Source organism: Lemur catta, chromosome 7 (genome assembly GCF_020740605.2).
Source record: "Lemur catta isolate mLemCat1 chromosome 7, mLemCat1.pri, whole genome shotgun sequence".
Classification (NCBI taxonomy): domain Eukaryota; kingdom Metazoa; phylum Chordata; class Mammalia; order Primates; family Lemuridae; genus Lemur; species Lemur catta.
In genome coordinates this window covers 68,899,501-68,918,136 of record NC_059134.1, presented here as the reverse complement: position 1 = coordinate 68,918,136, position 18,636 = coordinate 68,899,501, and the positions used below count along the sequence as shown (strand labels likewise).

Sequence of the window (18,636 nt, the reverse complement as noted above, 5' to 3'; positions counted from 1 at the left end):
CAGGGCTTGCTCCTCATCCCTGTCCTGCTTCCTCCACTCCCTTACTGGTTTCCCCTAGGAACACTTCCTTAAAAAATCACTTGCATCGAAATCCTCATCTGAGGCTTTGTGTTATGGGTTAAAATGTGCCCCCAAAAAGATATGTTGAAGTTCTAACCTCTGGTATTTGGGAATGTGAGCTTCTTTGGAAATGGGGTCTCCACAGATGTAATTAGTTCAGATGAGGCCGTACTGAATTAAGGTGGACCCTAAATGCAGTATGACTGGTGTCCTTAGAAGAGTAGACACAGAGACATACGGGGAAGAGCATCACGTGATGTCAGGGGCAAGGACTGGAGTGACGCATGTACAAGCCAAGGAATGCTAAGGATTGTTGGCAACCACCAGAAGCAGGGAGAGAAGCACAGAACAGACTCTCCCTCAGAGCCTTCCAGAAAGAAACACCATGCTGGATGCCTTGATTCAGACTTTTAGCCTACAGAACTATGAGAGAACATATTTCTATTATTTTAAGCCACCAACTTGTGGTATTAATAATATGTACAGCAGCCCTAGGAAAAGAATACAATCAGCTTCTGGGGAACCCAACCTAAGACAATCCTACTGCACAGCTATTGCCTTCATGATAAAGCTCAAACTCCACAGAACAAAGGGCCCTTGGACTCTGCCTCTCCAGCCTCACCAGCCACATTGCTATTCCCGAGCTGCACTACCTGTCAGTCCTGGGATTCACCCACTGGCACTTTCCTGAAAAGCCCTATTATTTCACCCTACAGTATTTTTCACATGCTACTCATATATATGCCTGAAATGCTCGACCTCCTCCATTCCTGGCAAACTTCTTCAGAAATCAGCTAAATTTCCACCTTTTGTGTATGTTTCCTCTGACTTCCCCATAAAGACCTGGGTGCTCTTTTTCTTGGACTCTATTGAGATTTAAAAAAAAATCTACATAATGGCCATAGTAACAGCACTTACCTGAAAACATCAATGTGAGGTATAAATGAAGTAATACATGTAAGGTCCTTAAAATCATGCCTTGGTGTATAGTCTTAACTCTTATTGTTATCAATGATGAGATTGTCACATTACATTATATTTTGTGTTTATGTGTTTGTTTACACATTTATAAGTCATTAAGGGCAGGAACCACATCTGAACTCAGCACAGTCATCAGCACAGAGCCAATGTGCAATTAAACTTATTCAAACTTTACTTAAACACTAGTTCATGGACTGGTAGACTCAGTACTGTTAAAGATGTCAATTCTCCTTAAATTGATCTATAGATTTAGTGCAACCTAAATTAAAATCCCAGCATGCTTTCTGTGATATTGACAAGCTGGTTCTAAAACTTATAAGGAAATGCAAATGGCCAGGAATATTCCAGACCATCTTGAGGGAGTAGTCCGAAACTGGAGTGCTTACCCTACCAGAGACCAAGACTTACATGGCTACAGAAATTAAGCCAATGGACCATCACAAGGAAAGAAAAATGGGCCAGTTGAAAAGTTTAGGGTCCAGAAAAGTTCCACAAATATATAAAAACTCGATTTACGATACAGGATGTTCTGCAGAGCAGTGGGAAAAAGATGATCTTTTCAATAAATGGTGCTAAGACACTGGATAGCCATGTGGAAAAAGGTGCATCTTGGCCCCTACTGCACATCACACACAAAATAAGTTCCACATAGATGGTAGAGCTAAATGTGGAAAGTGAAATAAAAAGTTTTTGAAAGTAGCATAGGATAAAATATGAATGGCCTTGGAGTAGGAAAGATTTCCTACACAGGACATAAAAAAAGCACTGACAATAAAGGAGAAGATGTATCAACTGGGTGATATCAAACTTTTGCTCATCAAAAGACACCATTAAGAGTGAAAAAGCATGTCACAGTATGGAAGAAGATATTTGCAACCATATAAACAGAAATTGACTTTTATCCAAAATACATAAAGAATTCTTTCAGATCAATAAAAAAAGACAGATAACCCAATAGAAAAAATAGGCAAAAGGCATGAACTAACACTTCACAAAAAAAGGTGCCCCATGGCCAACAAACATATGAAAAAGCTCTCAACCTCATTAGTTAACAGGGAAATAAAAATTAAACCTACAATAAGATAATACTGCATATCTATCAGATTGACTAAATGTAAAAGAATTAACAATATCAAATGTTGTGAACTGGAACTTTCACACACTGTCAATGGGAGTGAAATTAGCAATTTTTGCTGGAAAATTCTTTGTAGTTTTTAGTGAAGCTGAACATATACATACCTTATGACCAAAAATACCACCCTACATCAACGGAAATGCACACATATGTGCACCAAAAGACATCTAAAAGAATGTTCATGGTAACATTTGTAGTAGCCCCAAACTGGAAACACTCGAATGTCCGTCAGCAATAGAATGGACATCTAGCTTGTGGCATCTTCATATAACTGAATGCCTTGCAGTAAGGAGAACAAACAAATACTGCCACACATAACATGGAAAATCTCACAAACATAATTCCAAGTGAAAGAAGTCTGGCACAAAAGAATACAAATGGTATAGTTACATTCATATATATTTACATAAAGTTCAAAAAGAGACAAAGCAATCTACGGTGCTAGAGGTCACGACAGTAGTCACAGGTGTAGGAAAGGGAGGCAGTCCAATTTGGAGGGGGCACAAGGGATGTTATTGGAGTGTTCATTGTGTTCTATTTCTTTCTTTTTTTTTTTTGCTTAAGCAATTTTTTAATTGATGCATAATAGATGTACATAGTTTTGGGGTATATGTGTTAATACATTCATATAATTTGTAAAGATCACATCATTGTTATACGGAACATCGTCATCTTAAATGTTTGCCTTTTCTTCATGCTAGAAACATTCCAATTATTATATTATAGCTATTTTGAAATGTACAATTGATTATTGTAAACTATAGTCACCCTACTGATCTATCAAGTACCAGGTCTTATTTCTTCTATCAAACTATACATTTGTATCCATTCATCAACTTCTTTTCGTCCCCCCTCCTTACCCCTTCCCAGCCTCTGGATGTTCTAGTTCTTGATCTGGGTTCTGGTTACAGGGGTATATTTAACATGTGATAATTCACTAGGCTATGTGATTTGTGAACTTTTCCATATGTGAGTTATATTTTGATAAGAAGATTACTGAGCAATGTTTCTGAGTTTTGTTTTGCTTTGTTTTGAGACAGGATCTTACTCTGTCACCTCAGCTAGCATGCAGTAGCATGATTATAGCTCACTGTAACCTCAGACTCCTGGGCTCAAGCAATTCTCCTGTCTCAGCCTTCCAAGTAGCTGGGACTATAGGCACGTACCACCACACCGGCTAATTATTCTATTTTTTTTTTTTTAATACATATGGAGTCTCACTCTTGCTCAGGCTGGTCTTGAACTCCTGACCTTAAGTGATTCTCCGGCCTCAGCCTCCCAATTACAAGTATGAGCCACCATGCCTGGCCAAGAAATGTTTCTGAATGATAAATACCCATCTTTTTGCACATTTGTACCGTGTAACTTAAGGGGCTAATCATAAACTCAGCTTCTCAGAATGCTGCATTCCTGTAGGTTCTAGAAAACTAAGGTTTTACTCCCTTATTAGAGACAACACACAAGATAGAGGCTCTGGAGGCTGATCTCAGTGTGGGGTTTCAACCCATAATTATCACTAGTGATGATGTTGTTACACAGTGTAATTTGAAGGAAAAGAGGCGACTATTCCTCCAGAGAACTCCATTATATGACTTCCTCCTAAAAAGCACAAATGTGCAGCATGTTCTGAATCCCAGTAATGACCCAAGATGACTGTTTGGCAGTAAATAATAGAATCTTTTCTCTAATGACTCCTCCCAACTGCCTCCCGAGAGAGGCCATTAAGAGATCCAAGAAATTCAAGAAAAATGCTTATGAAGGATTTAAAAAAAAAAAAAAAAGGAAGGCCATTCAGAGCCATCCTGTGAGGACATACAGGGAACTGGTTAAGAGCAAAGATTTAGGATTAGAATCCCAGAGCTACCTCTTATTAATTATGTGACCTTTGGCAAGTTACTTAACCTCTCTGTTTCCTCAGTTTTTAAAATAGGTTGATGATATTGCCTTTCTTATAGGAATGTAGAGTGGACTAAATAAATATTTATCACGGTGTCTGTCACATGTAAAGGGTTCAAGAATTGTAAAGGATGAGGCCAGGCGCGGTGGCTCACGCCTGTAATCCTAGCACTCTGGGAGGGTGAGGTGGGTGGATTGCTCGAGGTCAGGAGTTCGAGACCTGCCTGAGCAAGAGCGAGACCCCCCGTCTCTACTAAAAATAGAAATAAATTATATGGCCAACTAAAAATCTAGATAGAAAAAATTAGCCGGGCATGGTGGCGCATGCCTGTAGTCCCAGCTACTCGGGAGGCTGAGGCAGTAGGATCGCTTAAGCCAAGGAGCCTGAGGTTGCTGTGAGCTAGGCTGATGCCACGGCACTCATTCTAGTCTAGCCTGGGCAACAAAGTGAGACTCTGTCTAAAAAAAAAAAAAAAAAATTGTAAAGGATGATGATGACAGTGATGGTGGTGATGATAGTGGTGGTGATGGTGATGGTGATGGTGGGGATGAAGAAGATGATGAAAATGATGATTATGTTGATAAAAAATCATGGTGCCCAGCAGGCTGATTAACTAATGAAGTGTTTCAAAAAGCTGGTCCTCAGGGACAATGATTGAACCTCCAAAGAAAAACTCTAGTAGGTGCCAATGAAGGACCACACAGAGGATTGCAATGGAGATAACTGTTTTTAGGGTAATCCTCACAAGTTCAGTTTATAGGTAGATTTGGGTAAATCCTTATAATGAACCAAATCTTCTAATAGCTCACTACACTCAAAATAAAGTGCTCGGCGGGAACCTCCCTGTCCCCTCACCTTCACACAATACCACTTAACACCTCTTTTCTTGAATGCCTCTCACCCAATTTTAATTAAATATGTGTTTGTGACATTATTTGCTAAATGCCCATCTCCCCTAATAACCTGTAATCCCAGAGATCAATTCTGTCTTGAGCTCTACTGCGTCTTTAGCACCAAGCATACCTCTTTATATATAGCAAATGCTCAATAAATACTTGTTGAATGAATGAATGAATGAAAAAGGTTTCATTTGTCTTCAATTCATAGTTTGCTCATTCCTGCTCTGGTCCCTCCTCCAAAGTACCCATGAGTTACCTTGCATAATATGCCAACCTCCCCTCATCCTTTTGTTTACTGAGCACTTGCTCTGTGCCAGCCCAGTTGCTACATCCCTGAAGACACAGAGAAAAAATACATGGCTTCTGCCCTCTAGGAGCACACAGTACAATAGCTGGGAGAAAAAATACAACAGAATTTTTTCATAACACGTGATGGATGTTATAGAGGTATTAACAATGAATTCTGGGACCCCAGAGGAAGGGACATCTGAGTTCATGTGGGTGAGTTAGAGGAGGCTTCAAGGAGGAAGTAGCATTTGTGTTACAAGTTGCATGAAGAACAGTAGTTTGTCCAGTGGACAAGAGAAGCAACAGCATCCCAGGTAGAGGGAAAGGCATGATGGGCTAGTCTTGGCCCTGGAAACCCGAACTAACTCTGTATTTCATAAGCTGCATGCTGGGTGATAAAAGGCTAGGTAAGGAAGACAAGGGGAAGGGCAGAACTGTCAAAGGCCTTTAATACCTTGCTAAGAAGCGTAGACACCACCCAGAGGTGATGAGAAGACCCTGAAGGGTTTGAGCTAGGGAATGTCATATTCAGATTTATGATTTAGGAAGATCAGGCTGGAGGTTGTGTGCTTACTAAATTACAGCCTTGCCCTAAAAGTTCAGTGGCAAGGTTTGCATGATGACTGTATCTCATAGTAGAGCCTGGCCTCAGATCCCCAACCAGGGCAGAGTTCTCCCCATCCTTGGGTACATCTGCCATATGAAAACTCCAGCCCCACATAACTCCCAAATAGCTTTCTGGTCTTTAAAGTATTGTTGTGTCAACCATCTAACAAAAACTCTAATGAACTGTTGCCAAATTCATCTTCTATGCCCATTACCCTCATTGGATCTCATCCACTTCCACACCACCCCTCAACGCCACCTCTTAGGTTTCAGAATTAGAACCCTAAGCTCAATGAGAAGGTCCTGAATCAGGTCCCAGCTCTATCACATGGCCAGCCCTTGCCATCCATCCACCGCTGTGTGTTACTAAAATGCTCCAGTCTTCATGCTGCATGCTCAACTACAATGAACTTCAGCTTGTGCCTTAACTTGTAACATGGGGTTATAAAGACTGTTGGGGCATTAAGTAAGCCGTAGTGGTTCCCTCCCTTCTTTGCACAACTTCCAGAGCTCTGAGGAGCTGCAACTCACATGCTTCACTGAGAAATTGGCAGAACAATTCAGCCCACCCATGCAGGATCATCCAAGGGAAGACTTGCCGATGATGTGATGATGTGCTGGCAGATAGGAAGACAGGGCTAATAATCCTAAAGTGAGCACGTGTGTGTGCTGGGGTCAGCTTATGCTGTTGCCCTAGTGACCTTCTTCAGGCAGTGCGTTAGCATTCCCAGGCAGACATGAAATAGCTCCCATTTCAAATTAAAGATCATGCATATTTAAAATTGTAAGGGCAGTTTTCCCATAACGTATGTAGCGAACAGACCTGGTTTAAAATTCCTCTCTTTTTATGATGTGTAACTGTGGGCAAGTTACATAAAGCTCCCTTGGTCTCTGTTTCCTTACCCATAAACCAGCAGTAATGGTATTTACCTTACGTCGTCATTAGGACAATTAATGAATTTATAATAGTAAGTATATAAAAATGTTTGCTAAATCAATAAAATATGCTAAAAAATAAATCAGTCTCCTCTGCGAAACAAGAATCATAATTATCATGTCGTGGATTTGTCATGAGGACTAAAGCAGACAATGCAGTGAGGCCCGTGGCCTCAGCTCAATAAAAGTTAACTCTTTCCCCCATGTGTTAGCTCATCCTGGGATAGCTCAGAGCCAGATGAGTGGGTCCTGAGCTGAACCGCGTGTGGACAGGGAGACGGATAACGGGAAGATGCTCCTGCAGAAGTGGAGACACGTCAGCAGAGAATACAGCTAGGAATATGGATGAGGACAGGAAGCTCTAGGGGACCCCCACTACTGCCCCCACCCTGACCATGTGATTGCTGGGGCTGCCGTTCACAGCCCCCCAACCCCAAGACACCAAGTCACAGAAGTGACTGTGACCCAGATCCAGTCTATCTGCACTTGGCATTCCCTGGGATGTGCTACCCAAGCTGGACTAATGAGACTCTTTCCCTGGGATGCTTCAGTTTAGCCTGAGAGGGAAAAGGGCTTTTCTTTCAGTCACAGATCTGGCTAAGAGCTTTCCAGTGGAGGTTGTTAGCAGCTATCCTCCCTGTCATTTGGAGAAAGTTGATCTGTAGTAAGGAAAAGTGAAGACAAAACACAAAAACACAGCCAAGAGATAAAGGATGGAAGGAGTAAGACAGCGAAGGTAGAAGAGAGGGATGGAAAGAATAGAGAGGGAAGGAAAGACAGAGAGAGAGAGAGATTTAATGACCCCATTTAACTTGCTAGATCCATTTATGCCTGAAGCCACCTCCACCAGACTTTGCAAATATGGGGATCAATTGCATTCTCTCGTTTGCTTTAGTTAGTTTGACTTTGTTCCTGTCATGCACAGTGGAAAGAGTCCTGACTAATTTTGATGCAAAGAAAGAAAGAAAGTAATTTGCCTAGACTATTCAAATCATCAGCAGGCTAAGGGAAAAGTATTCATGACTATGGCCAGGCTCGGTGGCTCACGCCTGTAATCCTAGCACTCTGGGAGGCCACAGTGGGAGGATTGCTTGAGCTCAGACCAGCCGGAGCAAGAGTGAGACCCCCATCTCTACTAAAATTAGCCGGGCATCATGGTACATGCCTGTAGTCCCAGATACCTGGGAGGCAGGAGGATCACTTAAGCCCAGGAGTTTGAGGTTGCAGTGAGCTACGATGACACCACTGCACTCTAGCCAGGCAACAGAGCAAGACTCTGCCTCAAAAAAAAAGAAGAAAAAGAAAAGAAAAGGAAATTGAACCCTCCTCTTCACTTCCCCCCTTCATATTCTTAAAAAAAAATTAAAAGAATTAAAAGAAAAGTATTCATGACTATCAAAACTATTTAACTAGATGTCAGCTTTAGGGAAAGGCCCTAAGGGACGTCAGAGGGCTCTGTCCTGAGCTTTGACCTGCTCAATATTCTCATTGATCAACTTCTTGGATAAAGACTTACAAGACCTACTTATCAAAATTGTAGATAATCCAAAATTAGATTATGTGGATAAATCACTCAGTGACAGAATCCAGATTCATGCATGGTTGACAGCTGCAGGGATGGATACAAACATCCTGGTTTATGTCTAATGAAGAATCATGTCAAATCTCATGTTCAAGGACTAGTCACACCAGTCTAGGTTAAGGAGGGCAGCAGGCCTTCCCAGCAAATAGCAAGAATTTGAGTTGGCTGCAAGCTCAGTGCAATTACAGAGTTCAACACAGCTGCCAAAAGAGCAAACACAAGGCCTGGCAAGCTTAACACAAGCACAACGTCCAGGACAGGGAGATAATCATCCCACCATGCTCTGCCCCTAATGAAGCACATCTGGAGTACAAAGTACAAGGGGACAAGAGACAGTATCCTATAAAGCAGCGGTCCCCAACCTTTTTGGCACCAGGGACCAGTTTCATGGAAGACAATTTTTGTACGAATGGGGTGGGGGTGAGGGGAGGAGGTGGCAGAGCTCTGTGGCCCAGTCCCTAACAGACTGCTGATTGGCATTGGTCCGTGGCCCGGGGATTGGGGACTACAGTTGTAAAGAATGGTTAAAGAAATTGGGCATTTTAATCAGAAGAGGAACCATAACAACTATGTATCCACAAATATCTCAAGGGCTGACATACGGCCCAGAGGGGCCTTACTGTGCTTGATGCCAAAGGACAGAACCTGGGACAGATGTGTGGAAGTTACATGGGAGGCAGACTTTGGCAGCAGGGAAGTACAACCAGGTCAGCCCGGGCTCAGGTTTCACCAGTCTGTGAGTATGCCACCTAAAGAAAGCTCCCAGTTCTCCTCATCACCCTGCTGCCAAGCAGGGGGATGGTGTGGTCATGCCTGCTTTGGGGACATCCCACTGGCCACTCAGTGGTGTCCTATGGTAACAGGATAGGGCAGTGTGCTGAGGTATGAGGGGTGTGGGCAGCTGGGGCTGGGAGAGGGGTGGTGAGGGAAGCATGCTCATAGAAAAGGGACCACCTTTGGGCCACATTCTCTTTGTGTCTCATCTTCTTGCTTTGAAAGAAAAAAAAAAGAAAGAAAGAATGTAAAAGTCCTGGAATCCATACAGCCCTAATACACAGCTAGGTTTGGAAACTACCACCAATGACCCACAAAGTGCTGGTTCCAGGGAAAATCACTTTAATAATCGGTGACTAGGTTTGATGGATCAAAGATCCCCTTAGCCCTGCTTCTCCTGATACTCAGAGCCAAGGTCTGAAGTTGGCAGCTCCTTCCTTTTGCCCTTTTGCCTGCGTTGCTTTGCTTTTCATTCTGCACCATCAGTGTTCCAACTTGCCAGCATCCTCTTCCCTCCCAACGGTCTGTACTCTGGACCCAGCCCGCCCTCAACCTCCAGTCACTGCCCCCAGGGCACCGGGCATCCTTTCTCTCTGCTGCCACCACCTGGAGCTTCTTGTCTGCTGTTTGCCACCCGTTGGTGCTCACCCTTCTCTCTGGCTCAGAGAGGAACACTTTCCTCTTCTTCCATCTAGCTCTCTTAGAGAGGGACCTCACACCAGGGTTCTTGGGGTTTAAATGATACATTAATTTCTTTCAACAAATAATGATTTAGTGCCTGCTACGTCCAAGCACTGTTCTGGCTGCTGGAGATAAAATGGCAAATAAGAAAGACAAAATCCTTGCTCTCATAAAGCTTGTATGCTAGCTGGAGGAGGCAGATGATAAACAAGATAATTTCACTGGGTTTAAGGCTATGAAGAAAATGAAAGCAGCCAAAAGTGATGGGAAACATAAATTGGTAGTCAGAGAAGCCTCTTTAAAGAGATTAAACTTAAAAGACAAGAAGGCAGCCATACAAAGATCTGGGGACAGCCATTCTAGGCAGGAGAAAAGCAAGCACAAAGGCCCTGGGGAGGGAATGAGCCTGGTATGTTTGGAAAATTCAAGGATCATGTTGCTGCAAGGAGGAGGAAGAGAAAGGGGAGGAGGAGGAGAGGAAGGAGAAGGAGGAGGGGGAACAGAAGAGCTTCCTGCAGCACCTAGAACTGCTATTCAGTTCTTATGTCCTGCTTTTGAATGTGCCCACCTTCCCACTCTCCTATCAGACACATGGTGATTTGTTCTTGGAACCCTTCTCTGCCCTTCCCCTCTCTTACCCAGTCCACGAGACATATTTGCAAATATCTAAACCACAACTGTAGATAAGGTTCACGTTATTTCCCACGAGTCTCCTGGGCCTCAGGCAAATCAGTAGATGTGGGCTGGCCCCTGTTTAAGTTTCCCTGAACTTTTATATTCTGTGAAAGTTAGAAGCCTTGTCTATGTAGACCTCGAAAAGGACTTCTGGTGGTGTTACCTAACTCCTGCCCCTGTCCTATTTTGGGGGTAGCGTCACTTTAACTCCAGCCCCGCCAAAACATCCTATAGAAATAGGGCATTTTATACCCAAGAGCTGGCCAGCATCACAAAAGCTTTTCATGTGAGGTAGTGAGCATCCTGACACCTTAGATACTCCAGGAAAGGTGCATTTGGTAAAATCAAACACAACTGCACACTGCTGAAGGAAAAAGAGAGAGAGAAGAAGTAATACTTTAAGTGACTAGGCCCACTTGCCACTCCATCCAGCACACATACGTGCCCGAGTGGGCATGAGGCAAGACTCTCGGCTCCCTCACTCCGTCATATAGTGACTTTGGACTTGGATGTCAGTGCTTAAGGAGGAGCAAACCAGTGCTTTTATCAGTTACTCAATTGAGGAAACATTGATCTTTTCCAGTGCTGTAGGGAAAACAGAAGTACTGGACTTATTGAGACATGCCAATTCCTTTCTATTCCCTGCAAGCAGACATACCTGGAGGGGTACATACGTAAGGCTAGATTATATTTTATGTGCATTTGCAAAGGATTCTTAAGGAACAATTTTGACTTATGTGATTTTTGTTTTTCACGGTGCCTCTTGAATCTAACCTTGAAGTCCCATCGTAATGGGACTCCACTGTATTCAAATTATTTCTTTCATTTTCATTTTGAATGTATACCTCAGTAGGTTTTTCTTTTTCTTCTCTTTTTCTCTTCTCACACACCCCCCTTTGCTTTCTTTCATTATTCGCATCTTCATTTCTTTCTTTGTTTGCTGCATCCTCCTTTATTGAGGGAAGAGGTGACCCAGAACAGGCTACACACACACACACACACATATGCATATACACACACAAACCAACACGCCTTCCTCTGCTGATTCATTTAGCAGGAATATCAGTTCATATGTCATTGACTAGACCCGCCAAGATGACCTTTGACTGAGTGAGAGAACATGAAATATTGTTGTACATGGCTGTGCATTAACACATGTGACAGAGACAGCTAATTGTCCTCCCACATTCATTTCCCCCTTTACCCTTTCAAAAAATAAATCCTCCCTCAAGGGGCTATCCAGCTAAATGCTATATTTCCCAGCCTCCCTTGCAGCTAGGTGTGGGCTGGGAGCAGTTTCTGGGTCACATTATTAAAAGAAAACTGCTTGTCTTCTACTTCCTTCCCCCCTGCACACTGGCTGGAACGCAGATGTGCTCGGGAGCTGGCTGTCACCATGCTGAGGAGAATGCCACCCTAGCATGGTGCTGTCCAACAGAAATAAACTCAAGCCAGGGGACCTTAATTTTATTTGTTAACAGGTATCCAATAGAAATAAATGTAAAACAGATAAAATTCATTTTAACAATATATTTAGCTTAATATATACGATTATCATTTCAACATACATCAATATATAAATTAACAAGATGTTTATTCTTATTCACATTAATTCCTCAACAACCAATGTGAATTTTTCACTTACAGCACATCTCAGTTTCCAGTACCCACATTGCGATACTTAGTGGCTCCATGTGGCTAGTATTATAGCTGCCCACTGGACAGCAGGGTGCCAGAAGATGGCAGAACAACAAAATACAAGGAATGTAGTTCCTGGATGACCTTGTGGAGCAAAGCTTCCCATCACTTTGGACCTCCCATTGATCTCTTATTTAAAACACTGTATTTTGAGATCTCCTAGTAACATGAACTTGGCCTGTATTGTGACTAATAGTAATATAACATAGTAAGAGTTTTTTTCGCCCCTACAAAAATATTATTGACCTATATATGACAGTCTATATAATAAGCAAATGGAAAGTATGATAGTGACAAGCTCTTAGATATATGAGCCCATGTTTGTGAAAATATCAGCAATTACAGCCTATTGTTCCAGTCGAAAAAGTGAGCTGTAATGGAACAACTTACCTATGTATAGGGAAATATTCAAGTTGTAATAAAAAATTCCAATTTGACATGTCTTCATTTTTTGTATGTTTTCATTTCTTTCATTTCCCAAAACTCAAAGCAATAAACAATCTTCACAAACATTAAGCATTAGATATGTATGCATCTTTTAATTTTTATTATCCATTCAAACTAAATACTTATGAAAAGGAATAAGGGTTAAAAATAAAATTACATAATTAAAAAGAGGGGGCTGGTGGAAGAAGAGAAGAGAGGTAGGAGGGGTGACTTAAATCAATTATAATATTATCAGCAGTATTTAATTTTTTAAAACCCCACTATTTAAGAAATAGTTTATTTAAAAGACCTCATTCAGCTTGAATTTCTCAGATCCTATTGATGTTCTTTTCAAACATGTAATTTTACAGCCATGGTCATATAACATGTAAAAATAAAACAACAGTCAAATCTGTTTTTTTTTTTTCCCCTGTCCAATTTGTTTCTGTTTCCCCACAAACAAAAGGAATTGACTAAAGAATGACAAGGTTCTTTATGTTTCTAAATTAATTCTCTGCGTTATGGGGAAATTCAATACTGAAACCATAAAAGAAAAATGCAAATGTAAATAAGGATCCACCACTTCATTACTTTGTGTCCTGAGATATGTCAGTTATTATCTTGATTTGTTGTCAGCTGTGTTTTTTTCAAGGAAGACTCACCATCCAGAAGGCTGAGGGTAGCTCAGTGAATTCATTCTACTCCCCACTAATTTCATAGAGTCAGCATAGAAGACTGGTTAAGATCACAGATTTAGGAATCAGCTAGACCTGAGATTGTATCCTGACTCCACTGACTATTAGCTGTGTGACCACGGGTAAGGAACTAAACTTCTCTGAGACTTAGTCTTCTCATCTCTAAAATAAAAATGATAATAAACTGCCTCAAAGTACTGCAAGAAATAAGTAAAATGAGTAGGAAGAACTGAATACAATGTCTTATCTAGTGCTTTGCTGATAAATATTTGTCTATTTCCAAAATAATCATCTCATAACATATTTTTTTAGCAACCACTGTGTGACAATTTCCTTTGATATGGATTATTTCTAATTCTCACAGCAATGCTGGGAAAAACCCAAGCACCCTCATTTCACATGGAGATATTGTGGCTCACAGAGGTGAAGTGGCTTGCCTGAGGTCACACAGTGAATATGTGACCAAGCAGGACCTGAAACCCACCCATCCAACATCAAAGTCTGGGCTCTTTGTACTAGGCTGAGGTACCTACTCCTAGAGGCAATATGTGTTCCACAGTCAAGAAAGCAGAGCAGCTTTGGGGGTCTCTAAACCTCCTGCTTTAGGATAAATCCCCCAATCATGCTTAAAGTTGGACCAGCTTTTGAAATCTCAACTGGACAGTCTTTTCCCATCAAGTTACTTGAAATTTCCCTTTAAAGGGTATCTAGGAAAAGCCACTCTCATTAGCCAGGGTCTGACTTTATTTTCCTAATCAACAGACCTGTGGTCAGACAAAAGAGCCTCTTTTATTTTCAGTTAATTCTTGAACATTTCAGCGGATTTTCTTCTATTTGGCTTGAAATTGTGATCTGGGAAAGGCTGGTCCTGCAAATTGTCCTCCTATAAGGGAAGCCCCTAGAGGATCCTCAACTTGTTATTTTTAATCACTGTAATCTCCTTTTCAAAGGAGGCCCTGGTCAGAAACAGAGCAGGCCTTTCAGAGCTTTCTAAAGCACAATTATTGCAGCTGGAGGGGGGACCAGGGGCAAGAGGGAGGGAGAAGAGAGATGTGGTGGGAGAGAAAAGGAAGTCAATATAGCGCTAACAACTTGGAAAACGCTGAATAATAATCTCAACTGGACCCAGACTGTGGGGAAGAAACCCCATGTTTCAGTATTTTTTTAATGGTGACCATTTTATTCCAGTCTAGAATACCTAAAGGCTGTGCTTGGATGGGGGACGTGGAGAGCAGAAGCTATTTGGTGATGAACTGGAATGCTGCAGGGGAAGATTTGAAGCAGGAAAACAAGCCATTGATTCCAAGGATTGTGAGAGATCCCAATTCAGGAAAAAATACAAAAGCAAATTGAACACCAGAGGAATGCTAACTTCCACAGCCCTAAGTCAATAAATACACTAAGCCAAATGCATTAGATTTACTTTTAACATAATTATTCTAAGAAAGTGAAAGCCAAGAGAAAATGTCACAAACTAGGCCAGAGCCCTTTCTTTCCTAACTTTGAGTGGCGGAATCAGGTTTGCTAATTGCAGAATATTTACTTAGAAGACCTTAGCAAGGTTCCTCCAAGATCTTTCTTTCAAGGTCTCTTAGCCACAAGAAAGGAGAAAAGATGATTGACTAACCCACACCCTGGGAGTGGGGGATGAGGGGAGTGGGTCAAAGTCCAAAAGCCTAACTGTTTAGGCTGAAGTGGCCTGTATGTAGGGTGAAAGTCCAGGGCCCTCCCCCTCCAGTCCCAGTTCCGTGTCTGCTGGCCCCACACTGTTAGTTCCAGAACCTTTCAGGACACATGAGTACCGGATGTGCATCCCTCCCAGTGCCAGGGCCACCAGCTGCCAATGCTCAACTGAACACGGAGGATTAGTGTGGGAAGAGCTGCCAGGTAGGACACTTGGCTAATCCCAGGCTAGCCTAAATCACTGAAAAAAAAATCGTCCTGGGCCTAAATTAGGGTCAGTTTTAGGAAAGTCTCTTAACATGGAGAAATCATTCATTCACTCATTCGATTAATTCCTGAGGCCCCAGGTAACAACCATTCACTGGTAAATTGGTCTGGAGGAGTGCTGAAAAAAACCTACTTCCAAACTTAACACACACACACACACACACACACACACACACACACACACACACACAAAGAAAACAAAAATCTGACCAGATTATTAAATCAAAGGCCTCACATTCAACTCAAACTAACAAGGATTGTGGACCTGTTGTAGCTCAGGCACAAGCACCTCTGTAAACTCATTTACTCCCTACAACCACCAAGGGAAGTTAGACAGCTATTTTTACAGCTGGGAAATAGGCTGTAATCAAATGACTTTCACAAGGTCACACAGGTATTGAACCCAAGTCCGTTTGACTCCAGAGCCACTTCTTTCCCTGCTACGTGGAGCTGGGTCAGTTTCCCCAGTGAACGTAGGTCCTCCGTTTTGAGGAGGATGGCATAGGCCAACGAGGTCACGCCGGGGAGGACTGGCATCTCCCGGCTCTACCGAGCGGCTGTCGCCGCAAGTCAGCGCGGCTCGCTCCAGCCGCGGCGCCCAGCCGCGCGCTCCCTCCCTGGCCGGGCGGGCTGTCCCCCGCCCAGCGACCTTCTCCGTGGAGTACCGAGGATCCTGCGGATCTGCGCGCCGGGGTCATACTCTTTCTCGCCAAGTGCTGAGCGCGCCAAGGCTCCGGGTAGCTCCGGGTGGAGAAAGTGCGGGACACGACCCCGGGAAAACCGAGAGAAGCCCGTCTGAAAAGGGTGGCCCCCTGGTTCTGGTCTCCCGGGTGGCCCGGGCGCCAGCTGACACTGCCTCAAACTTTCTCCTGTGTCGCTCCCACTGCTTCCGCCCGCGACGCTCTAGGGAACCAGGAAGGCGACGATGAAAGGGCGGCCGCTGGGAGCCCATTTGCCCCACCAGGGGCCCCAGTGACCCACTTTTCCCTGCTTGGCCCCAGAACTGACTTATGAAGGGGCGAGGGTGAGGGGACACGCCCAACTGCGGGTCCCCAGGTGATGCCAGACAGGCTTCCTTCCCAGGTGTCCCGTCTCTGAGAGCGGCTGCAGCTGCATAGGGAAAACATGTCTGGAGAGATGACCCGGCTGAGGAGGGAGGTGGTGGGCCGTGGAGATGGAGTCAGGGGTCTTCGGGTCAGTGCCGCTCGAGTGCCCTGTCCTGCCCAGGAGGCGCTCACCTGCTTGGCCACCTCCTCCCTGAGCTCCGGAAACCCGCTCTCAGCTGAGCGGCGTAGGCGCGACATCCCTAGAGCGCGGAGCCTCCGGGATGCCGGAGCCAAGGTTCCCCGGCCTCCAGGGAGCAGGCCTCAGAAATCAGGACTCTACCTTCTGTCTTCATCCAATTCCCCTTCCCGCTCGGAGCCTACCCAAAGCTCTCTGGGGACCCCATTCCCACTGGGAACCTGTCCTGGAAATCCAAGGTCCTCAACCTCGTCTGGGACCACGAAAGGATAATTTGGGGTTCTTTCCAGGGATCCTTTCGAAAAGCTTCAGGCTACTCTTCTCCCTCCTTCCCGAGCCCCGGGCCCGGTTAGGGAGAAGCCGAAGTCCCTGGGACTTACCCAGGCAAGCCGGAGCGACCGTCCCCCCTGGGGCCAGTGTGCGGAGAAGCTGGTACCCTCCCCTTGACGGTTGGAAGCGGGGAAAGCTGGAGTCACTGCGTTGCCTGGGACCCGACTGAGAGGAGCCAAGGTTCCCTCCACTCTAGAACGACCGACCTGGAGAAAGACGGGTCTACTTCCCTCCTGCAGACCGCCGGGGCGAAGCGGGACTCCCTCCCAGTCAGGCCGGCGTGACGCGTGGCTCCGCTACAGCCCTCGCCCGGGAGCCGCGCGTCGGACATCTGGGCTGCCTCGCCTACTGCGGCCCCGCGACGGCCCCAGACGCCGGCTTGTGATCGGCACCGAGCTCGCGGCTAAAAGGGGTGAGGGCAGCCAGGACCGAAGGGCCCTTGCGGGGCTGCACCAGCACCGTGCGCCCGGGGACCGCGCGCCCTCCTCCGGCACCGCGCGGTCGGCGCCCTCCAGTAGCCGGGTCTGCGCCCCCAACGCTACCCCGGACCACTTACCGCGGTAGCTGGTTCCCGGCTTGTAGAAGTCAGGGTCGCCCTCCACGCGGAGGCTGAACTCCGTGTAGCCCTCGCGCCGCGTGCCCTGGGCGCGCAGGATGCGGCTGCAGTAGCCCTCCGACTTGGGCACTTTGTCCAGGGTCTCGTCGGAGAAGGCCAGCGCCGCGGCCAGGGGCAGCGCCAGGGCCAGCAGCGCCGGACTCCGGCTCAGCCTCAGGGACGCCGGGGACAGCCTCATCCTCGCGGTCCCCAACTTTGTGCCACTGACGCCGGCCCTCGCCACGCGACTCCTGCCCAAAGTGGTCCCGGCGGAGGCGAGACCTGGCGGAGCCCGGACGGAGAGAGAGAGATCAGAGCCGGCGTCGGCGACTCGGAGACCGTGCCCGCCTCGGCTTGGCGGCTGCCGAGCTGCGCTGCGCTGAGCAGAGCTGAGCCGAGCGAGCCGAGCGGCGCGAGGAGGGGAGGGCGGCGGCGAAGGAGCAGGGGGAGGGAGGGCTGATTTTGCCCAGATCCCCGAGCGCAGCGCTGTTTTGTTTCCGAACTGGCGATTAGCGGCGCGGCCGTGTTTATTTTGCGAAGCTGGATTCCCAGGGTCTGGAGAAGAGATCATAGGATGCAGGGGGCACTGAGGGCTCTGTCCCATCACCAAGGAGGCTGCTACCCCAAACCCCGCTACTCCCTGGACCCTGTGGAGGACGGTGTTCCAAGGGGGGAAAGCCTGACAATGAAGTTTTGTTGCACACCTACCGTGCCTAGCAACATGCTGTGCGGCTTTCTTACGGTATCTCCTCACCGGCACCACGCTCCCTACCCACAATAAAGATTACGTTGCTTTCACTCATTTTATAGATGAGCAAATGGAAACTTGCGAACAGTTCAGGCAGCGTTAGATGCATGACTTTCTGACTCCATTGCTTTTCCCAGGGCCATATTGGAGCAGGTCGGACTGGAGGCTGAGCACGGTGGGGAAGGACTTACCCAGAGACACGGTGCTAAGCACCCACTGTTCTTTCGGAGATCTATGAAAATGCTTTCTTTAAATCAGAAGTACAAAAACATTTAGCTCAAACAAAATATTTTGCTATCTAATATTAATATATTCGTATTTATACCTACGCAGTCATAAAATATGATGTTTAACACTGTTTTATGGAGGAAGGAGCCCACAAAGACAAAAGAGCCTAAGGCCCACAGAAATCTTCCACAGTCCTGGAAAGGAGTTTTG

The 18,636-nt window shown here is 45.3% G+C and overlaps 1 protein-coding gene across 1 annotated transcript in view; it reads right to left on the bottom strand.

Annotated features, from left to right (window-relative positions):
- Window positions 1–18,148, bottom strand: part of SPON1 (spondin 1) — a 235,485-nt gene extending 217,337 nt beyond the window's left edge. The window contains exon 1 of the mRNA XM_045557580.1: window positions 17,412–18,148. Coding sequence (XP_045413536.1) covers window positions 17,412–18,054 — 643 coding nt within the window. The 5' untranslated portion in view covers window positions 18,055–18,148. The remainder of the gene's footprint in view (window positions 1–17,411) is intronic.
- Between the last annotated feature and the right edge of the window lie 488 nt (window positions 18,149–18,636).